The sequence below is a fragment of the Chiloscyllium punctatum genome, chromosome 22 (genome assembly GCF_047496795.1).
Source record: "Chiloscyllium punctatum isolate Juve2018m chromosome 22, sChiPun1.3, whole genome shotgun sequence".
Classification (NCBI taxonomy): domain Eukaryota; kingdom Metazoa; phylum Chordata; class Chondrichthyes; order Orectolobiformes; family Hemiscylliidae; genus Chiloscyllium; species Chiloscyllium punctatum.
The window spans coordinates 58,562,835-58,587,296 of record NC_092760.1 but is presented as its reverse complement, the minus strand read 5'-3'; the positions used below and the strand labels follow the sequence as shown (position 1 = coordinate 58,587,296).

General features: G+C 41.0%; 1 protein-coding gene across 1 annotated transcript; it reads left to right on the top strand.

Annotated features, from left to right (window-relative positions):
- Positions 1-142: 142 nt before the first annotated feature.
- LOC140493676 (uncharacterized) lies at positions 143-24,266 on the top strand. The gene is made up of 8 exons (XM_072592405.1): positions 143-429; positions 1,232-1,414; positions 2,296-2,420; positions 3,831-3,897; positions 15,208-15,364; positions 20,551-20,696; positions 22,085-22,195; positions 23,753-24,266. The coding sequence occupies exons 2-8, from the start codon at positions 1,262-1,264 to the stop codon at positions 23,939-23,941; spliced, it is 948 nt and encodes a 315-aa protein (XP_072448506.1). The 5' UTR covers positions 143-429; positions 1,232-1,261; the 3' UTR covers positions 23,942-24,266.
- Positions 24,267-24,462: the final 196 nt, after the last annotated feature.

Sequence of the window (24,462 nt, the reverse complement as noted above, 5' to 3'; positions counted from 1 at the left end):
AAATATGGTGTAATTGTTCCCACAGTAGTCACCAAGCCTAGTTCCAAGTCAGGAAGGTACAATGTGGTGAACTATTTCACAGGCATGTTGTTGAATTTTTAGGTTATATTTCATTCCCTGCATTGTATGACGCAGCTCAATATACATTTGGACCTCTGCAGAGAATCTGCATCTGTAAGAAACCCAACCTTGGGCTGCTTATGTTCAGTATTCAATGCCATTTTCTTCAATAACATTTCTCATCCTCGTCAGCTTAATAAAACAAAATAAAACGTGCATTTCAAACTACTGTTAACTTTACGTCCATGTAAGTCGCCCTTAAAGGTCACGTTATCGAAGCACACTCAGAATAGAACAATCATTGCTCATTTGTAATACCTGCCGTCTCAGCGTCACAGTTGGAAAGGGCGAAGGACACACAACAAGCTGGTAAGTCCGCTGCAATCTTAACGTTTGAAGATAACTTTATGCAGTTTCAACGTTGAACATTGAATAAGAAAATTCATAATTGTTAAATACTCAAAAATCTTACAATTCAATCCTTTGTGTTGGATTGTTGGCGTAAGAGCCAGTTAAACAGAAACAAATTCGTGTAGGGACGCCTCCCCAATATTCTCCCACCTCGAGACAAGTTTTCTAGGGGCGGCGAGTGGACAATCAAAAGTTCAAAGATCCAATTTACAGATTCTTTTTCTCTTGCTCCGACATTGACGGAATTTGACAAGCGGCAGATGGGTCACCCATAGAACCCAGAGCCAACCTTGTGTAAAGGGAGTTCTGTCCTGAGGATCCCTGTTCTCACCACTGTCTCTCCAACAGCCCACCTCTCCGAGAGGAGCTGCTGACTTGCTCACTTTGCAGACCCCATTGAGTCCCCTGTGTCCTACCGGCCCCCATTCCTTTATGGAGAGCTGCGGCAGAATGGGCATGTTTGGGATATACAATATATCCTCATATTTAATAAAAACTTCAAATATAATACTGAGCCTGTTTTCCAATGGCAGGGATAAATTTCCAGCGCATTATCTGCTGGATTTCATTTCTTAGGGAATATGAAAAGTGTGTCTGGGGAAAGAGATGAGATTAAGATAAAAGAGGGGATAGAAGCAAAAGGGAAAGGAGATGAATACAAGTGGAAACGATGTGGAACTATCAGAAGGAGGGAAAGGAAAGACACAGGGAAATTTCTGCATTTCACTTTCAGTAATGTTGTGTGTTTACCTACTGAAAGCTCCAAAGAAGCCAAAATCGTAGGAATACAATGAGCATCGAAATAGTTGACTTTGGCTCGTTTGGCTTAGGAAAAAATGAACCTTCAGCCATTGAAATTGAGCGAATATCCACAGAGGTCATCAGGGCTTTAACAGACATTGGATTTGTATACCTGAAAAACACTGGAATTGAAGATCAAAAGGTGTGTCCTTTTAAACTCTACAAATTTAGTGTCAGTTCTTGTCAGCAATGTGAATGGGGAATCTGTATGTGTTTTTTGTTCTTTTGTGCAATAACATAATGTAAATTAGTGTAAAAGGAAATAAGTTGAACTATTCAAGAATAAACCATGTCTGATAATGTCTTTGACTAAAGTAACAATTTACAATTGTAAATGACATCTGAATGCTGAGAGCACATTTCTGAATATATCTGGCCCATGTTTTCCATTTAAAGGCCTTCATGAGAAGAGAATCCTGTTAGATATTAGGAATGATTCAGTCAGTAGCCAGTCTGCCAGATGTGTCTCAAAACATGCACATTGAACCCTCCACAACTCTTGTGGATATTGTTTCTCATTTATTCAGGTCCCTGCACCTCAACGCTATTAGGGCTATTGCCATCATTTTCTGAGTGGTTGCATGAGTTCCTAGTCCATTGGAATCTCTTCCCATGAGTTGTAAACCAAACAATTCTCACCTCTCACTCCTCCAGTATACTATATGACATTATGAAATGATGCTCAACATTCTCTCAAATAATATATCCCAAATCTTTCTGCTTCTCTGCTTCCATAGGATCTTGCTTGATTGTCAAAAAAATGTACAACTGCATATTCTTTTATAGCTAATAATATTGTCCTGTTGCTGGCCTAGATGACATGCAAAGAAAATATGTGATGAGAAACACCCTCCTCTTCATATTGCATCCCCCACTCATCTTGATTTAGACAATCTTTGAAAATGGATTAGGGATAATAAACTAAAAGAAAGAACAGAAAGGGGCTGTTGATTAAAAGCTAAAGTTAATAGATCCAAGGTGCAAAACATATTTCATTACATTTGAAACATGATTTTTCCTCAGATATTTGAAGTGATGGACATCTGCAAGGAGTTCTTCATGCTTCCAAGTAACATTAAACAACAATATGCCCATACTGTGGACTCTGAATCTCTAGGTCATGGTTGGATTGCAGAAGACAAAGAAAGGTAAAAAAAAATACAGAACTATCTTTGGCAGAATTATTTTCTGTGGTAATGAGACGTGATGGAAGAACTGAAATAGAGGCATTGGGTGCAAAAATAAACAATTTGTGTTAAAGATTTCATTGGTAACGTCTCAGCTAAGTCACTTTAGCTAGTGTTGGTCATAACCAGAGGAACTCTAGTCAAATGGGAAGGACCAGAAATTAATTTTCACTGCCGCAAAGAGAACAAAACAATACTTAAATGGGAGAATGTTCAAAATAGAGGAGGAGTGATACTTCAATTCAGAAGAAACTGTTTCTACTAGTGCAAGGACCAATTATCAAAGGTCACATTTAAAGTAATTTGCAAAAGGACCAGAAAAGAGATGTGGAAAAAAATTTTGCAATAACTTAGGATGTCCATTAACTGGAGGGATGGTGGAAGTAGGTTAAATAACAATTTTTCAAAAGAAACAGCAACAATATTTGGGGAGAAAAATTCCAGTGTCATGAATGAAAAGCTGGTGAGTGTCTTCAAAATTCTGGAGATCACAGCAGGTCAGACAGCATCCATGGAGAGACAGAAACTTAAAAGTTTCAAGTCTGGATGACTCTTCATCAGAGCTATGGAGTAGGATAGCTCACAAAAGTTACTGGTTCATGTGCAAATGACCAAATGGCCACTTTCTTTTCCGAGGTTCAGTGGTGTGCTATGCTGGACGGCCAAACTTAAAACAATATTCAAAGAATCAGAAAATTATAATAACAACAATTTAATGATAAACTAAAGAATCTTGTTGCCAGTATCTAGTTCATAATCAATGTATTTTGCATGGCAACTTGTAGTTTAGAAATATATTTGCTGTTTGAAAATTCAATATAAGACAAATTAAAGAGTCTTGATTGAAAAAAACTGGCAATAATTTTGAAATCAATGTAATTAAAGCAAGCAGGAATTATTTTAATTTAAATACTATCTGATATCTTAAAGTCAGATGGATGGCTGTAATGTGAACAATGAGTGTGCCAGTTCTGGTCTTCTGGGTACAGTCTGAGTGTCCACCATTACATCCATAGACCGACGCTATAAACTAGCTTTGTTCGAAAGAGCCATAAAACTCTATTAGAGATTCACAAGAGGTAGAAATTGTTCATGTGGTTTCTAAGAATGAAGGAAAGTTTTTGAATTAAAGACAGTTTACTTGCCTCTCTATGTGGGAATAGTCACTTTCACTAAATGTTATTATTAGTATCAAAGAAGATTCACATTCAGGTTGTTGGCACCATGGTAGGACAGATATATATTTGTGAAAGAAGTACTCTTGGTAGACCTGATTACTTTCCCTTGCTATAAGGGACATATTGGACTAGCTAATTAATCAGATGCAAAATCATGAGGAGAATTTTGTGTAAACATGTTTTTTCTTCACAGATTAAATCCTGAGCGGCCTGCAGACCTGAAGGAGTCCTTTAATATATCAGCATTATCTCCACATGTTGTAAGATCTTAAGAGTTCCAGCTATAGTTGTTCTTGAACTTTGTATTGTTCGTTAGATCTGAAAAGATAATGAGATTTTAGAGATGTTTGGCCAGTCACTTGTTAGATGCTACTTGCAATTGGTATCATCCTGCCTGCCCTGCTGTGCAAAGCAGCAGGCTGAAGTCTTTGGAAATTAATGAGCCTGATACCTGCCAATGAGCAGGATCTAAGCTATTGTTGAAAATGCTCCTTCTTCAAAATTACTCTTACCCCTCTTTGCAGCCAGAGTCCTCCACTGGGATAAGGATTAATCAGATGACAGGACAAGACAAAACAGCTATTTTACTTATCATATGACTGGATCCTTATGTTCACATTACGTGATCTCTTATGCCTTTATGTTTGTACATTTCCTCACTACATTTATATTCTATTCCCCTATTGTTTTAATTCTCTTTCAAATTTGTTGCCCCTCTTATCTGTCTTTCATGTTTTCTTCCCTTTTCCAAATATTTCACTGGTTCACTTGTTTTTACTATACATTGCCTCAATCATCCCTCCCTTTTCCGCCTCTTCCCCCCCCCCCCCCCCCCCCCCCCCATTCTGCTATTTCTCCTTCCCGGATCCTTTATGCTAGTTCCTGACACTTGTTGCCATCACCTGTTATCTGTTCCTGCTCTCACTAGCAATTTCCACCACTTTGACATCTTCCACACTCATCTTCTCAGTATTTCCTTTTTCTCTTCCCAGTAGTCTCTCATCCCAGCATCGCTTTGCCTTTTCTGATAAACCTGACAAGGTGCATGGGGAATAACTAATCAATCTCCCTGTGGAGCTCATTGAGTATATGTTCCTGTGGTAACAGACTATAGCCTGTTCAGCTGAAACTCATTGCCTGAGCCCTGGAGCATTCTTATGGTGCAGTGGTAGTGTCCCGGTCTCTGATCCTTGAGGCCTGGGTTCAGGTCTGTCAGAGAATTGTCCAGTTATAAATAAAGCCCATACACGGATTTTGTGAAATTGACTTATACTGGTTTATTTCACGATATCGTGGGAAGAGAGACTGATTTCCTTGGATTACAATGGGATCTTGATCAGATGGGCCAATGGGCTGAGGAGTGGCAGATGGAGTTTAATTTAGATATATGTGAGGTGCTGATTTTGGGAAAGCAAATCTTAGCAGGACTTTTACACTTAATATATGGTTCTAGGGAGTGTAGCTGAACAAAGAGATATGTCGCAGGTAGATAGGATAGTGAAGAAGGTGTTCGGTATACTTTCCTTCATTGGTCAGAATATTGAGTACAGGAGTCAGAAGGTTATGTTGCAAGACATTGGTTAGGCCACTTTTGAAATATTGTGTGCAATTCTGGGCTCCTTCCTATCGGAAGGATGTTGTGAAACTTGAAAGGGTTCAGAAGAGATTTACAAGGGTGTGGCCAGAATTGGAGGATTTGAGCTATAGGGCAAGGTTGAATATGCTAGGCTGTTTTCCCTAGAGCATCGGAGGCTGAGAGGTGACCTTATAGAGGTTTATAAAATCATGAGGGGCATGGATAGGGTAAATAGGCAAGGTCTTTTCCCTGGGGCAAGTGGGGTCTACAGATGCTGGAGCTCAGAGTCAAGAGTGTAATGCTGGAAAAGCACAGCAGGTCAGGAAGTATCCTGATGAAGGGCTTATGCCAAAATCATTGATTCTCCTGCTCCTTGGATGCTGTCTGACCTGCTGTGCTTTTCCAGCACTACACTCTCAACATTTCCCTGGGGTGATGGAGTCCAGAACTAGAGGGCATAGGTTTCGGGTGAGAGGGAAAATATATAAAAGAGATCTAAAGAGCTGCTTTTTCACACAGAGGGTGGTGCATGTGTAGAATGGGCTGCCAAAGGAAGTGGTGGAGGCTGGTACAATTGCAACATTTAAAGAGCATCTGGATGGGTGTATAAATAAGAAGGGTTTGGAGGGATGTGGGCTGGGTGCTGGCAGGTGGGACTAGATTGGTTTGGGATAATTAGTCAGCATGGACGAGTTGGACCGAAGGGTCTGTTTCCATGCTGTACATCTCTTTGACTCTATGACTGCATGTATGCAAAATGGACACTTTGCACAGCTGAGTCAAATGCCATCTTTCCCGAGCTTCAGGTACAGTCAGTTCTTCTTGGGTTGCAAGAGATTGATATTAATTACAAGACAATCACAGTTGATAGCAACAATGCTGCTAGCCCGGCAGTAGCGGTCAGTTAACGATGGCAATAGAGGCTAGTTAATCAACAGAAATGCGTGCTAATGTCCAGAATCCTAGCTGCGATAGTTCCAAAGTGCCGTGAGCATTCATCTCAATCATCCTGGTGCCAATTAGTCTGCGTGGGCATTGTGGTGACTGGTGTCCTGGACACAGAGGGAGCGCCCTTGGGGCTTCAGGAGCTGTGGTGTCATTGTGAGGCAGTGAATCCCATTAGCAGGTCATCTAGATAACATTCCTTCAGTAAGGACTTAGGTTTACACCGGCACCAATCCCCACCTCTTCCTCCACTACATTGATGACTGCATTGGCGCCACCTCGTGCTCCCGCGAGGAGGTTGAGCAATTCATCAACTTCACCAACACATTCCACCCTGACCTTAAATTTACCTGGACCATCTCTGACACCTTCCTCCCCTTCCTGGACCTCTCCATCTCCATTAATGACGACCGACCTGACACTGACATTTTTTACAAACCCACCAACTCCCACAGCTACCTGGATTGCACCTCTTCCCACCCTACCTCTTGCAAAAATGCCATCCCGTATTCCCAATTCCTCTGCCTCTGCCGTATCTGCTCCCAGGAGGACCAGTTCCACCACAGAACACACCAGATGACCTTCTTCTTGAGAGACCGCAATTTCCCTTCCCACGTAGTTAAAGATGCCCTCCAACGCATCTCGTCCACATCCCGCACCTCCGCCCTCAGACCCCACCCCTCCAACTGTGACAATGACAGAACGCCCCGGTGCTTACCTTCCGCCCTACCAACCTTTACACAAACCAAATCATCCGCCAACATTTCCGCCACCTCCAAACAGACCCCACCACCAGGGATATATTTCCCTCCCCACTGCTTTCCACCTTCTGCAAAGACTGTTCCCTCCGTGACTACCTGGTCAGGTCCACGCCCCCCTACAACCCACCCTCCCATCCTGGCACCTTCCGCTGCCACCGCAGGAACTGTAAAACCTGTTCCCACACCTCCTCCCTCACCTCTATCCAAGGCCCTAAAGGAGGCTTCCACATCCATCAAAGTTTTACCTGCATATCTACTAATATCATTTATTGTATCCGTTGCTCCCGATGTGGTCTCCTCTACATTGGGGAGACTGGGCGCCTCCTAGCAGAGCACTTTAGGGAACATCTCCGGGACACCCGCACCAATCGATCACACTGCCCCGTGGTCCAACATTTCAACTCCCCCTCCCACTCTGCCGAGGACATGGAGGTCCTGGGCCTTCGCCGCTCCCTCACCACCAGACGCCTGGAGGAAGAACGCCTCACCTTTCGCCTCGGAACACTTCAACCCCAGGACATCAATGTGGACTTCACCAGTTTCCTCATCCCCTTCCCCCACCTCACCCTAGTTCCAAACTTCCAGCTCAGCACTGTCTCCATGACTTGTCCGGACTTGTCCTACCTGCCTATCTCCTTTTCCACCTATCCACTCGACCTTCTACTCCCTGACCTATCACCTTCATCCCCTCCCCCCATTCACCTATTGTACTCTATGCTACTTTCTCCCCACCCCCACCCTCCTCTAGCTTATCTCTCCACACTTCAGGATCTCTGCCTTTATTCCTGATGAAGGGCTTTTGCCCGAAAAGTCAATTTCACTGCTCCTTGGATGCTGCCTGAACTGCTGTGCTCTTCCAGCACCACTAATCCAGAAATGTTTTTTTTCTGTCTGTTTGTGAGTGTGGCCAAGTTGAGGTAGCAGTGGCATTATGGGTAGGCCCTCTTTGGCTAAAGACAACGATAGTGTCTGTAAGCAAATGGTCTGTAGGCAAAGTGGTTTTTTCTTCTCCCACATGGTCACACCTGCTCCTGAGATGTGTAATGACATCTTTGAACAGGTTGATCAGAAAGTATTATATGGCAGATCCAGGGATGGGTCTTCAGAATTGTCTGTCTCAGGTCTGGGCCTAGACTATGTGTCTGGATTAGTGGTGCTGGAAGAGCACAGCAGTTCAGGCAGCATCCAAGTAGCTTCGAAATTGACGTTTCGGGCAAAAGCCCTTCATCAGGTATAAAGGCAGTGAGCCTGAAGCATGGAGAGATAAGCTAGAGGAGGGTGGGGGTGGGGAGAAAGTAGCATAGAGTACAAATGGGTGAGTGGGGGAGGGGATGAAGGTGATAGGTCAAGGAGGAGAGGGTGGAGTGGATAGGTGGAAAAGAAGATAGGCAGGTAGGACAAGTCCGGGCAAGTCAAGGGGACAGTTTCTGCACTGGAAGTTTAGAACTAGGGTGAGGTGGGGGAAGGGGAAATGAGGAAACTGTTGAAGTCCACATTGATGCCCTGGGGTTGAAGTGTTCCAAGGCTATGTGTGTCATGAGTGGTGGCCGTACTGTGGTGGTCAACAATGAATGATATTCCTCTCCAGTTAGGCATCCTGTGTTATTCCAACTCTCCACTTCCTCATGTTATCTACTCACCTGTACACTCCCCTCTCAATCGTGACTTCATAGCCTATGACATTGCTTCTTCTTTCTCTGCCTCCTCAACTCTTCCCTATCCACCATCAGCCTCAACTAAAAGCTGTTTGGATCATGCTTGGAATCTGGTGTATTTTCAGGCATTTGTAACATAAATCCCTGATTCACTAACTGGGTCCATTGACCCAAGGATATTAGATTAGATTAGATTATTTACAGTGTGGAAACAGGCCCTTCGGCCCAACAAGTCCACACCGACCCGCCGAAGCGCAACCCACCCATTCCCCTACACTTACTCCTTTACCTAACACTACGGGCAATTTAGCATGGCCAATTCACCTGACCTGCACATCTTTGGACTGTGGGAGGAAACCGGAGCACCCGGAGGAAACCCACGCAGACACGGGGAGAACATGCAAACTCCACACAGTCAGTTGCCTGAGTCGGGAATTGAACCTGGGTCCCTGGCGCTGTGAGGCAGCAGTGCTAACCACTGTGCCACTATGAAATAATATGCATGTGAACAGTGCTGCAATGTTGGCTGTTGAGGCTGTGCTGTTGACCCTTATTTTGATTTTCTTTTTGTCTGCCTGAGCAGTACAACAGAGAGCATGTGCACCAGAATGTTCATTGTCGGTCCCAATGCTCTGCTGTCTGTGTACAACCTCATTATTGTGTACAACCTCATTGTAGTGTATCACTACCGAACGGTGGTGTTGAAGCAGATCCATGAACAGACATACTATATCTACTGGGTAAATGGTCAATTTTGTGTAAAAGTCATGCTTTGATGTTGGCAAAAATATTTAATTTTTAATATCTCTTTTGTATCAGCCAATTGCCAACATTTAGCCAAAAACCCCAAAACACTACTTAGCAACCACTCACTGCTCACATCAAACTTGCCCTTGTGCAAACTTACAGTTTGTTAGGATCAGAGAATAGCATAGCACTGAAGGTGCTTATTCACCTCCTTGTCTCTGCACACAACATTGACATCGATCCATCTCACTGTAGCACACTGCATAGCTGCCAATCTTGCTATCAACATGGTACCAAGCAAAAATATGCATTAATGATCTGGATGAAGGAACTGAGGGCATTCTGGCTAAGTTTGTGGATGAGACAAAGATAGGTGGAGGGGCAAGTAGTATTGAGGAGACAAGGAGGCTGCAGAAAGACTTAGATGGTTTAAGACAGTTGGCAAATAAGTGGCAGATGAAATACAATGTGGGAAAGTGTGAGGTCATGCACACTGGTAGGAAGAATAGAGGAATGGACTATTTTCTAAATGGGGTGAAAATTCAGAAATCTGAAGTGCAAAGGGACTTGGGAGTCATTGTCCTGGTTTCTTTTAAGGTAAACCTGCAGGTTGAGTCAGTAGTTAGGAAGGCAAATATAATGTTGTCATTCATGTCGAGAGGACTAGAATACAAAAGAAGGGATGAATTTCAGAGGCACTTTAATGCTATGGTCAGACCACATCTAGAGTATTATAAGCAGTTTTGGGCCCCATACCTCAGGAAGCATATATTGGCCCTGGAGCAGGTTCAGAGGAGGATCAAGAGAATGATCCCAGGAATGAAAAGCTTAATGCATGTGGTACATTTGAGGACTCTGGGACTATAGTTAGTGGAGTTTAGAATGAAGAGGGGGGAGGTTGTGTTCTGATTGAAACTTACGGAATTCTGAGCAGTCTGAACAGAGTGAACATTGGGAAGATGTTTCCATTGGCAGGTGAGATGAGGACCCAAGGGCATGACCTTAGAGTAAAGGGAAGACCCTTTAGTGTGTGGTACGGTGGCTCAGTGGTTAGCACTGCTGCCTCACAGTGCCAGGGACATGTGTTCAATTCCCACCTCGGGTGACTGTCTGTGTGGAGTTTGCACTTCTCTCCCGTGTCTGTGTGGTTTACCACCAAGTGCTCCGGTTTCCTCCCACAATCCAAAAGATGTGAAGGTCAGGTGAATTGGCCATGCAAAATTGCCCATAGTGTTAGGTGCATTAGTTAGGGGTAAATATAATGTAGGGTTTGGGTGGGTTGCTCTTCAGAGGATCGGTGTGGACATGTTGGGACAAAGATTCTGTTTCCATACTGTAGCGAATCTAATCTAATCAAATGGAGAAAAGGAGCAACTTCTTTAGCCAGGGAGTGTTAAATCTGTGGAGTTCATTGCCACCGAAGGCTGTGGAGGCCAGGTCATTGACTATATTTAAAACAGAGATAGATAAGTTCTTGATTGTCAAGGGGACCAAAGGTTACGGGGAGAAAGCAGCAAAATGAGGTTGAAAAACCTATCAGCCATGATTGAAAGGTGGAGCAGACTTGACAGGCCAAATGGCCTAATTTCTGCTCGAATGTCTTATAGTCTTATGGTCTTATTGCACAAAGACATTGAGATATGCAGAGCAGGCAAATTGTTGTGCTTAAAGAACTAGAGATTTCAAGATATTGGAGAAGAATATGAGAGATTGGATAAAGGTTTCTTCACTGTTTCAAAAGATTCCTCAGAGTAAAATGTAAAAGTAGAACACTGCAAGCCGAGCATGTGGTTGGAAAGTGATGTGAAATATGTCAATGAAAATCACCAGAATGGACTCAGTTTCATGAGGGCTGATCCAAACTTTGAACCTGAAATATTGAAGAAAATTAGTCAATCTCAAAGATAGCCCTGGTTGGTGTGCCAACTGAATGAAGGCATCAATTTTGTATCATGATACAAAATCAAGATTTCACACATCTCCCTCTGGAACTCGAAGTCAGGTTTATTATTCATAATTAGACCCTACAAAAGAATAGATCTGGATGGGAAATTAATTAGACTCCAATGGATTTTTATATACCAGCCAGTCAAACAAGGAGCAAAGCTGTAGAGAAACCATTGTTGAAGACAACTGGCTGTGAAAAGAGTAAATTTACCCATTAAGCTTTCTTGTGTTTTCAATGAGAGAATACTTAAGCCAATAGTGATGAACTCTCTTAGAACAATTCCTGAAAGGATTCTTCATCCATATTATCTGTGAGAAAGGATGGTTGGAAGAAAGTAGCTTGGTAATATGGCGGAGGAAGGTTTTGTGCTTCCAACAACAAAGAGAAAATAAAGTCTCCTCATTTGAGATAATACTAATATAAAACAAAAAAAACTGTGAATATTGGATATCTGAAACAAACAAAAATGGAAATTTCTGGAGAAACTCAAAAGGTCAGACAGCGTCTGTGAAGAGACAACACCATTATCATTTCATCTCCAGAACTGAAGAAGGATCACTGGACTTGAAATGTTATTTATTTTCTCACCTGGGATATGTTCAAATCACACTTTGTTGGTGTTTTGTAATTGAACTTCAGCAAAAATCGATGGTATTGTAAATGATTCTCAGTTATCGTATAAACTATGTTTAACCAACAAATATCTCTGTGAACAAGCCCTTTGAGGATCACAGAAGATTGAATGGCTGAATGATCAGAGGAGAGAAAGCATTGACCAAAGAAAGCAGCATTCAGGCCTAGAATAAAATAAGAATGCAGTCTGTTGGCAAATCATTCAAGAAATGTGGGATATCCAAAGCACTTGTTGATACTGATGGTGATTTTTGAGAATTGATGAAAGAAAGGGTTTCTTTAGTAAATGCACAATTAACTTTTATTATAAAACAAACATCCAATGAAGATGCAGAATCAGTTAATAAAATTTGTAATATGTAAATATTAGGGTTTCTTTCTCTAAGTAACCCTAAACACACGCAAAACAGACACATTTCAGGTTAAGAAAAACAAATTTCTCTCTGCAGAGAGAAAAGCACTTTCTGACGAAGGGTGAAGACAGAAATGATAAAGCATTGATTATTCCAAACTTGTCATACGCTCGTCTTGCATGTGAGGTGCATTGAGTTCTTTCAGTCAGTTCCTTCCAGAGGAACAATTAGATTTCACACAAAAGTCACCAAAGCCTTTTTGGAAATGGGAGACAAGAGCTGGCCCACTTATTCTTTACAGGTTTTTCCCAACTAAAACCAAAATGGAAATTCCAAACATGTAATTACCATTCAAGCCCGACAGCCATGTAACCCAGTTATTAAATAGAATCTACTTCTTCAGAGATGAGTACAAGCAACCAGGATCAGTCATGAAGCAGAATATTATAGGAGTGCGAGTGACATGGACTATGGTGAAAACTGTTGCAAAAATTAGACAAGTCATCCATCTCTATATCAGCTTGTTACTGCAGGGAGCAGAGTTTATATCAGAGCAAACTTGACTCATGACTCCATTGTGCAACCCCCTGACTGATGGGGAACATATAGTAATGCCAACCATGTCTCAAACAGGACCAGGTTGGAGCAGAGTATAAGACTGTTGAAGATGCACTTCCCTCGCTTGAACAGGCTTCTAGGATACTCCAGTGGAGCGCATCATTGTGGCATGCTGTGTTTTGCATAAGTAGAACAGGCGATGTCCTGGATGCAGACGAACTAGGAGAGCGGAAACATTTCTCCAATGAAGAGGAGGAAGCTAAAGGTGTCCACAATAGATTGCAGCTGCGATAAGCACTATAAAACAGAACTAATTGAAACCTGGTTGCAACAGAAGAGATCTGGGTGCAGCACACACTCAGTGACAGTAAAATTGTCTTTGGACATGATTCTGAAATCTGGTTGGCATTGCAAAGGGCTCAGTTCAACCTCTGTTGCCTTCAGCTGTGTTCCATTTTGCTCTCCATAAGGAAAAGCTCATGTTTGCATTTGTCTGATTGCTTTGTTGAGTATGATGTTTTCCGAGTGGACACTGATAAGAAGTGACAAAAAATGTGGTGATGGAAAAGCACAGCCGGTCAGGCAGCATCCGAGGAGCAGGAGAGTCGACGTTTCGAGCATTGGTTCTTCATCAGGAATTTCAAGAAGTGACAAGACGTGGGTTTAAATTGGGCACTGTGGATAGGGTAGCACTGACTTGGAAAGGTTGTTCAGATGGGATCTAACTAAGGACAATGTGTAGCCGAGTGCTCAAAGAGCAACTAAGATGAGAGAACAGGTTTGCACATGTGATTGTGACTGCCATGTGGTGCGGGCAACGGGCTTTCTGACTACTGTGACATCGTGGTGCCATTGAGGAGTCATGCTGGATTACAAAGGCTTGTCCAGATGTACAGTGGCAGATACAAGGGTTGGCAGATTTGGCAGATATCTGATGAATGGCAAGTTGTTCCATGATTGAAACATGGTAGGATTGGGGGTGATTGGAGAGACAATTGCAGGTTCATGGGAATGGTCCCAGGAATGAAAAGCATAACATATGAGGAACGTTGAGGACTCTGAATTTATACACGTTGGAGTTTAGAAGGATGAGGCAGGATCTAATTGAAGCATACAGAGTACTGAATGGCCTGGATAGAGTGGATGTTGAGAAGATGTTTCCAATGGGAGGAGAGATGCAGATCCGAGGGCATAGCCTTAGAACCTTTCAGAACAGAAATAAGGACAACCTTCTTCAGGCAGAGAGTGGTGAATCTATGGAATTCATTGCCACAGAAGGCTGTGGAGGCCAGGTCATTGAGTACATTTAAGACTGAGATAGACAGGTTCTTGAATATCAAGGGGATCAGGGGTTACGAGGAGAAAGTGGGCAAATGGGGTTGAGAAACTTATTAGCCATGATTGATTGGCTGAGCAGACTTGATGGGCTGAATGGCCTAATTTCTGCTTCTATGTCTTATGACCTTGTCATAGCAGCATGATAGGTCATTATTGAGGCGAGACAGTTTATGAAACTCCTCTTAACATCATAGCAATAAACCCTTCAATGCTGACTTACCCAAAGCTTTGCAAGATTGAGCCCAATGTCTTTTCACTGACCTTTAAAAAAAATCGATATCCAGGTATGCACTTCTGTCTAAATAAATTAAATGTGAAGCAACTTCAAAACATCTTACAAAATTCATGCAGGTTCCTCTGAAAAGTGATGGATTTCACATTGTGCAATGTTAAAATGCAAGGAATTTAGAATATTACATTTTGCCCGAGGGATAAGCCATTTAAAAACTAAAAATGTTTGAGAAGCAATGCTCTAAATAGACTGTTGTACATTAAACACTTTGAAAGTAGTTCTCATCATTAAGCTTAGCATTATAATACTGAACATCAGAAAGGCATTTGATAGGGACAGTGCAGGATGGATAGGTCAGAGGAAGCCCAAATGAAGAGGCTGAGTATAGGTAAACAACAAGGTCATCGAAGATTAACCCTAAAGTTTCAAAGATCTGACTTGACAGCAATACCAGATAGTCATAGTGTGCATGTTTAACTATTAATAGAAATGGGCGTGAAAGTTACAAGAATTAATTGTACAACTGGATAGTTATGCAAGCGCAAGATCAATCCACCCTCACTGGGGATCTAAAAGCAGAAATTAATTTATTTGTGTTCAGGCCTCTCAGACTGCATTACAAATCCTTCACAAATCCTTCAACAGTATGTCTAACCCTTCTCCACTCATCACCGAACCAACATCACAACCTTCTGTTTACTGAGGACAATGAAACAAGATATTTAAATAATTTTCAGAGTCAAGTAAAGATAACATTGCATTTGTTACTTTGGTAAATAAAACTTTGATAAAGTACTGCTGTTTCTATTTATCTGTTTGTCTAGAAATGGCCCATTATTAACACCAATCCTGAGTTTAGGGAATGTCTGGAATCATTCTTCAAAATGTGTCAGCAGCTGTCAGTAAAAATTCTGGAAGTGATTGCACTGGGCCTGGGTCTTGAGAGGGATTTCTTCATCAATAAGCACCAAAAAATGGGCAGTAAGTACCAGTTCAATGAGCAGTACTATCCGATTTTGGTTTATGTATCTATAAATCTTGCTTCAATATAAATATAAATATTTATACATATTAAAGAAGTTTGGTGAACCCCAGTGATTGGTGTTGAAGTAGAAAATCAATAAATTCATCCTGAGGACATAAAGGGCAATAGTTACGCCATGTTCCCTCAAGATATTGGATGGTAACAGTATTTAAATTATGAATTTTTAAATATTTAAACATTTAAATAATTTATTTAACACACTATTTAAATTATAAAAGCATTTGTAATTATTTGAAAGGAAATTAAGTGATGCCATTTTCTCATTACTCGTTTAAAAAGTACATGTTAACAAACCCTTTCTTCATTTCGTGATCATGTTGCCAATGAGATTACAAAATGTCACAAATAGCAGCTGTGATAAATCACTGTTCCAGCAGGACATTGTTTCATGATTATTCGGCACAGCCACTATTTCTCAATGAATCCTGAGCAAACTGTAAGTTAATCTTTCCAACCCATATGTTAACATTTTCTTCTGAAAGTGTTTTGTTGGTTCATCATCTGCTGATTCTTCATCCTGTGCCATTTTCCTCAGTAATTTGTGTTCATGGTGGTTTGCTATTCATTTCCACACTCAGCGGTACAGTGAGAAGTTTTCAACTCTGTCTCAGTCAGGAAGGGAGCTATTTACATTGAGCTATTTACATTGTTCTGAACTAAGCGACAGCCAGTTGGCAACTGAACTCATTGTATCTTGTGTCAACATTAGATGATGACAAGCTTGATGTGACATTGGCTGAGCTGAAACTGAGTCAGAGATGGGTTAGACCTGTCCATTGAAACTAGTGAATAGGTTGTCAAAATCAAAGAGATGATGTACTCACTTCATGCTCCTAACTCCAGACCATTCCCACTTTTAAGATTTGCTGAACTGTGCAACATGCAAGAAGACCCTCATAAAGCTGATTAATACATTTTGCAAATATAAGTCAGACCCTGTATGTCAAACATGATTTCAATTTTAATCAGATCCTGAGCAAAGCTGACAGTGACGTTACCATCCGATGAGGGTCCAAAGAGTATTCAGAGCTAAAAAGGGAATTTTTGAAAAAAAGATTATTTCGTACTTTTTGCCTCTGTTGTGGGTTCAGGAGGAAATCAGACCTCCCCACAATCCAATCAACGCATCCTCCAGGCAATATGACTTTCCACCATAGGGAGAACTGGATACCAAGATGAGACCCAGCAGCTTAAAAAAATCAGAGATACTCCGCGCAGTAGCAGGTTACCTTTTACGTGACACTGCTACTTGCTGCAAACAGATGAGGAATGGTGATTCAAACCTTCTGTTTTGATTGGTTGGAATATATATTTTCATTTCCTTTTCATGCGCAACTTTCTCCCACATCATTTAAAAATGTAGTTAGAGTCATATAGTCATAGAGATGTACATCATGGAAACAGACCCTTCAGTCCAACCTGTCCACGCCGACCAGATATCCCAACCCAATCTAGTTTCACTTGCCAGCACTCGGCCCATATCCCTCCAAACCCTTCCTATTCATATACCCATCCAAATGCCTCTTAAATGTTGCAATTGTACCAACCTCCACGACATCCTCTGGCAGCTCATTCCATACACGTACCAACCCCTGCGTGAAAAAGTTGCCCCTTAGGTCTCTTTTATATCTTTCTCCTGTCACTGTAAACCTCTAGTTCTGGACTCCCCGACCCCAGGGAAAAGACTTTGTCTACTTATCCTATCCATGCCCCTCATAAATTTGTAAACCTCTATAAGGTCACCCCTCAGCCTCCGACGCTCCAGGGAAAACAGCCTCAGCCTGTTCAGCCTCTCCCTGTAGCTCAGATCCTCCAACCCTGGCAACATCCTTGTAAATCTTTTCTGAACCCTTTCAAGTTTCACAACATCTTTCCAATAGGAAGAAGACCAGAATTGCACGCAATATTCCAACAGTGGCCTAACCAATGTACAACCGCACATGACCTCCCAACTCCTGTACTCAATAGTATGACCAGTAAAGGAAAGCATACCAAACTCCTTCTTCACTATCTTATCTACCTGCAACTCCACTTTCAAGGAGCTATGAAACTGCACTCCAAGGTCTCTTTGTTCAGCAACACTCCCTAGGACCTTACCATTAAGTGTATAAGTCCTGCTAAGATTTGCTTTCCCTAAATGCAGCACCTCACATTTATCTGAATTAAACTCCATCTGCCACTTCTGAGCCCATTGGCCCATCTGGTCCAGATCCTGTTGTAATCAGAGGTCACTCTCTTCGCTGTCCACTACACCTCCAATTTTAGTGTCATCTTGTACCTCTTATGCTCACATCCAAATCATTTATGTAAATGACAAAAAGTAGAGGACCCAGCACCGATCTTTGTAGCACTCCACTGGTCACAGGCCTCCAGTCTGAAAAACAACCCTCCACCACCACCCTCTGTCTTCTACCTTTGAGCCAGTTCTGTATCTAAATGGCTAGTTCTCCCTGTATTCCATGAGATCTAACCTTGCTAATCAGTCTCCCATGGGGAACCTTGTCGAACGCCTTATAGATCACATCCATATAGATCACATCTACTGCTCTGCCCTCATCAATCTTCTTTGTTACTTCTTCAAAAAACTCAATCAAGTTTGTGAGACATGATTTCCCACACACAAAGCCATGTTGACTATCCTGAATCAGTCCTTGCCTTTCCAATTACATGTACATCCTGTCCCTCAGGATTCCCTCCAACAACTTGCCCACCACAGAGGTCAGGCTCACTGGTCTATAGTTCCCTGGCTTGTCTTTACTGCCCTTCTTGAACAGTGGCACTACGTTTGCCAACCTCCAGTCTTCTGGCACCTCACCTGTGACTATCGATGATTCAAATATCTCAGCAAGAGGCCCAGCAATCACTTCTCTAGCTTCCCACAGTTCTCAGGTACACCTGATCAGGTCCTGGGGATTTATCCACCTTTAACCGTTTCAAGACATCCAGCACTTCCTCCTCTGTAATCTGGACATTTTGCAAGATGTCACCATCTATTTCTCTACAGTGTATATCTTCCATATCCTTTTCCACAGTAAATACTGATGCAAAATATTCATTTAGTATCTCCCCCATTTTCTGTGGTTCCACACAAAGGCCGCTTTGCTGATATTTGAGGGGCCCTATTCTCTCCCTAGTTACCCTTTTTTTCCTTAGTATATTTGTAAAAACCCTTTGGGTTCTCCTTAATTCTATTTGCCAAAGCTATCTCATGTCCCCGTTTTGCCCTCCTGATTTCCCTCTTAAGTATACTCCTACTTTCTTTATACTCTTCTAAGGATTCACTCAATCTATCCTGACTGTACCTGACATATGCTTCCTTCTTTGTCTCAACCAAACCCTCAATTTCTTTAGTCATCCAGCATTCCCTATACCTACCAGTCTTCCCTTTCACCCTGACAGGAATATACTTTCTCTGGATTCTTGTTATTTCATTTCTGGAGGCTTCCCATTTTCCAGCCGTCCCTTTACCTGCGAACATCTACCTCCAATCAGCTTTCGAAAGTTCTTGCCTAATACCATCAAAATTGGCCTTTCTCCAATTTAGAACTTCAACTTTTAGATCAGGTCTATCCTTTTCCATCACTATTTTAAAACAAATAGAATTATGGTCGCTGGCCCCAAAGTGCTCCCCCATTGACACCTCAGTCACCTGCCCTGCCTTATTTCCCAAGATAAGGTCATGTTTTGCACCTTCTCTAGTAAGTACATCCACATACTGAATCAGAAAATTGTCTTGTACACACTTAAGAAATTCCTATCCATCTAAACCTTTAACACTATGGCAGTCCCAGTTGATATTTGGAAAGTTAAAATACCCTACCAGAACTACCCTATTATTCTTACAGACAACTGAGATCTCCTTACAAGTTTGTTTCTCAATTTCCCTCTGACTATTGGGGGGGGGTCTATAATACAATCCCAATAATGTGATCATCCCTTTCTATTTCTCAGTTCTACCCAAATCACTTCCCTGGATGTATTTCCAGGAATATCCTCTCTCAGCACAGCTGTAATGCTATCCCTTATCAAAAATGCCACTCCCCTCCTCTTGTCTCCTTTTCTCTCCTTCCAGTAGCATTTGTAACCTGGAACATTAAGCTGCCAGTCCTGCCCATCCCTGAGCCATGTTTCCATAATTGCTATGATATCCCAGTCCCATGTTCCTCACCATGCCCTGAGTTCATCTGCCTTCCCTGTTGGGCCCCTTGCATTGAAATCCCTTTTAATTCGATAGATTTCTGTGGTATATCTTGAGAATACTAAAAAATTTATGGAAGTAACTCTATTAATTCACACATTTGTATGAAAAGTTGCAAAGTTTGGATATAAAAGTTGCTTGCAATTGTTCAGCTTTGGGATGATAATGGAGCCATACTAGGGAATGAGTTAATTAGTTTTAATTAGTTAATTCAATCAAAATGAAGGTTGCCATTCCTGGAGTGAAGGAAAAAGGGATTTTATTACTTACGAACCCTGAGATCCTATAAAAAGATCTCAACATCAAACACAGTAAGTTTTTTTAAATGTGTGGGACTGATACACAGAGAAACATTAAGTAATCATTCTGAGTCCTTCATTGTCAGATTGAAATCTGAAGTCACAGTTATTTAAGTTTCAACTCATATCCTCAACTGTGATGAAGTTTTAGATATCTTTGATCACACACATCTCGGAAAATGGTTGTTTCCCCAGTTTGCTTTTTCACTGAAAATTGTCTTTGGGGAAGCAAGGAACAGAGCAGGGGAGAAGAAGATACTTGCAGTTCTTATTGTTAAAAATTCAGTTTTTCTATTTTCTCGCTCCTGGTTTCCTAAACAACTATTCCCTAGTATGGCTCCATTATCATCCCAAAGCTGAACAGTTGCAAGCAACTTTTATATCAAATATTTGCAACTTTTCGTACAAGTGTGTGAATTAATAGAGTTACCTCCATAAATTTTTAGTATTCTCTTCTCAAGATGTACCACAGAAATCTATCAGTTAAACAAAAACAGCATGGAGATTATCCTTCACAAATTTTTTAGTCTGATATTCAGAAAAGTGGAAAAAATAGAAACAATGGAATTCATTAAAAAAATTAGTTCATTGTACTCATGATAAACTATTTTGAAATTCTTTAAAGGCAATAAAAATCCTACGACCCTTCGAGCTCTATATTATCCATCAGTACAGAAATCCTCTATGCAGGATCATCAGATCCGATGTGGAGAACATTCTGATTATGGAACATTCAGTTTACTCTTCCAAGATAAGACTGGAGGGTTAGAGGTAAATAAATATTTGCAATGAGATTTCAGATTTAAGTGTTTTTATTTATGAGATAAAATATTAAAGCATCTTATAATCACACATGAATAATGTGTTTTTTCTTTACCATTGTCTTTGCATTTACTTGATTTACCAAACATTCCTAAGGTTCCTAAGGTTTATTTTTAATAAATAATTCTTTAAGCACATCCATCTTATGTCAAACAATAATGCTGTCACTTTTTATTTTCTGTTTGCATTGAATTTGTTTACAAGAAGCAGGTACTAATATGGCAGGAACAGCTAAGTGCTGTATCTTGGCGAATGGAAGAGACCAGCAAGAACTCAGATTCCATTTTGAGTATGCACTGAGTTAACTGATTGAATGGTCATAAGTCTGTGTAGAATTGAAGCTTGAAACATTGGATGAAAAACAGAGTGTTATCTGCCCTTGATCATATCTAGCTACCTGTATGGAAAACGAATCCATGTGCATATTTTATCATAACAGTACTAAGTATAATGTGGAATATGTACAAACATTTCCTGCACTAGCACTCACTTAAGTTCTGATGCCTGTAAGGTTGCCACTTTGAGAAAGTAACCAGAGGGCTCTCAGTAAATTGGCATCTTCAAGAGAAATGATAAATTGGGAAGGAAAAATGGAATGCTGTAGTTGTGGGTATGTTCGCTGAGGTGGGAAGTTGATTTGCAGACATTCCATCCCCTGTCTCGGTGACATCTTCAGTACTTCGGAGCCTCCTGTGAAGCACTGTGTGCTGTGCCTTCTGGAATTTATTTGGTTCCATTCCTGCTGTGTTCGGTTGTGAGTTCCAGTTGTTCATTGCAGTGGTCAGTATATTAGGTCTAGGTCAATGTGTTTCTTGAGGCTATGCCATGCCTCTAGAAATTCTGTGGCTGTCTTCTGTTTGGCTTGTCCTATTATTGTTGTGTTGGCCCAGTCAAATTTATGGTCCTTGTCATTGACAAGGGACAGCTGATCATGGTGTTCGTAGATACAGATGGCTAGTTGTCTGCCGTTTGTCCTATATAGTGTTTCATACAGTCTTTTCATGGACTCTTGTAAACCACGTTTGTCTTGCACATGATGGATTTTGGGTCTTTTGTTCTGGTGAGTTGTCTGAGCATGGCTATCATTTTATAGGCTGTCATGAATCTAAGTGGTCAGAGGCGTCTAGCTGTTAGTTCCAAGACTTTTTTTATATAAGGTAATGTGGCTACTGAGTATGGACATGGCATATCCTCATCTTGTTGTTTGTGTGCTAGGCATCTGCAGATGAAGTTGCGGGGATATCTGTTCTTGGCAAAGACTTTGTAGAGGTATTCTTCTTCTTCTGTTCACAGGTTGGGAGTGTTTCACTGGTTTACACAGGTTTTCTGTATTTTAGATTCTAAACAGGTCTGGCGAGTATGTTGCTGCTCCCTACATCCAAAATACCGTTCTCATCAACATTGCTGATCTTCTGCAGAGGTGGACATCTGACAAATTATTATCAACGGTGAGATGGCACTCATCTTGGCAAAAATTCAGTCATTTGATATTTAAACAGTTATTGGTTTTCTTTTCACCTTCAGTGTGGTATGCAAAGATTTGTCAATATTTTAGGTTTCAAAAACTGAAGACTGAAATGAGAAAAAAAGTTTTAAAAACAGGACATTGAAAAGGATGGTTGTTAGCTTTGAAAAGCAAGTAATCCTATGCCCATGGCAAGCATCATAACTGTTTGGACAAGCTGTAATTAAAATTGCATTGCAGACTTGAGGGACTGTTAAGAGAGAGGTGCTCAGTTCTTCCCCAATTCAGGAGCATCTCTGTTCTCTGCAGTCCAAACGCAATAAACCAGAAGAAAACTATTTGTCTTGCCTGCAACAGCTGTTGTAAGCTGTAACTTGTAATTGATAAGCCAGGGAACTTTTATGAGTGAGCTAGCCACTTTGTGTTGTTGCTTAATCAGCAGAAGCATATTGAGAAAGATGGCTGAAGCAACATGCTAGCCAGCAGAAGATTCATAAAGATCATCTGAACAACAAAACCTGGGAGCAAAGACTACTGAACAATCTTTCCAGTTTTTCCCGCTCCCCAATAACCTATTTTCACTGACTCTGTTTTTGTACATATGCATAACTGGGAATTTATAAGAGGATTAGAATTTCAATAACTAGTATTGCCAATGGTTTATTATATTTATCTGATCCTGTAGTCTAATTACTTTTAATAAAAGATGATTCTTGTTCAGTAGAGAAACAAAGTCTGTTCTTGCTGTCAACCTTGGGTCTCAAAATCAGGCAAATTTGTACCAACTCTGCATATAGTGGAATTCAATATCCAGCATGCTCCTTTCGTAATTTGTAGCAGGTAAAAGTATCATGCTTATATGTAGACTGTATGCCATATAGGTTTGTGGATATTGCCAAACAGCATATTTCCTTGGCTGTTCTCAATAAGTCAGGTGCTCGCCATGCACAATAGCCAGTGCTCACAAACCTACAGCACAGTGACTAACATTTGATGCGATTCTGTAATTGGACTCAATTGCTGCATACTCCTGAGTGTAAGGCTAATGGCTAATGTTATTGCAACTTTATAAAATTGTGGAATAAGTCAACAGAATAAGCTTCCAACAGGCTACAAGGCAGTAGGTACAGTTTGGAAGTGATCTTTTTTACAAATATGAAATGCCTTTGGATTGTTTGCTGGAGAGAGTCAAACTCCAATGTTCAGTTTGTTTCTTCATATACTACTGTACAGAAATAAAATGCTTCAGTGGCTATATGTAGACAAAAATATTTTTGTGAATAAAGTATGTTATTGAAATTTAAAAAGTGAGAGACAGACAGACGAACAGAGTACCATAAAGACACAAGTTGTCTGCATATTACTGAATTTCTTTGCTTTTCAGCTCAAAAAATATGTACGACTCATTCTTTGGTTAGTTAGCAACTGCAATTACCCATTGCCTGTTTGGTTAGAGTCATTGATAAAGTTACTGTTAATTCTGTTTTATAACATACAACATACAATTTAACTTGGGTAAATATTTTCTCTTTTGCTTTAGGTTCACCGAGTCCTCCTTCCAAAGTCTGAAGACAAGATGTGCAAACCTAGACAGTCGTTGGTTTTCTTTGTTGATCCAGACAATGATGTGATAGTCACATGCTGTAATGGGCTTCAGAAGTATCCACCCATCCCAGCTCTGCAGCACATACAGGGGCGTTTGAATTCTTCAAATGTAACAAAATCCTGATCCAATGAATTAATTCATTGGCAATTGTGAGGCAAGGCTTCAAGATTATATAGAAGTCAAAAAATGAAAAGGGTATTTGATGAGATTTTTGATAAAAGCGATAATCTGATTAATTAAACTATGATTTCTGAAGGTCATTTCTCGGCATGAATATCTGATCCCATACTGATAATTTGGTCTCTTAGTTCATGGAGCTCTATGTCTCATTCAAGCTTCTGTGAGGACAATCTGAGGGGTGAAAGAGCATGAATTGCCTTAGATGAAGGAAGTAGAGAGTCTGTCCCTAGAACGTTAAAAATCACACAACGCCAGGTTATAGTCCAACAGGTTTAATTGGAAGCACTAGCTTTTGGAGTGCCACTCCTTCATCATGTGGTTGTCTGATGAAGGAGCAGCGCTCCGAAAGCTAGTGCTTCCAATTAAACCTGTTGGACTGTAACCTGGTGTTGTGAGATTTTTAACTTTGTACACCCCAGTCCAACACCAGCATCTCCAAACCATGTCCCTAGAACTTCCTGCTT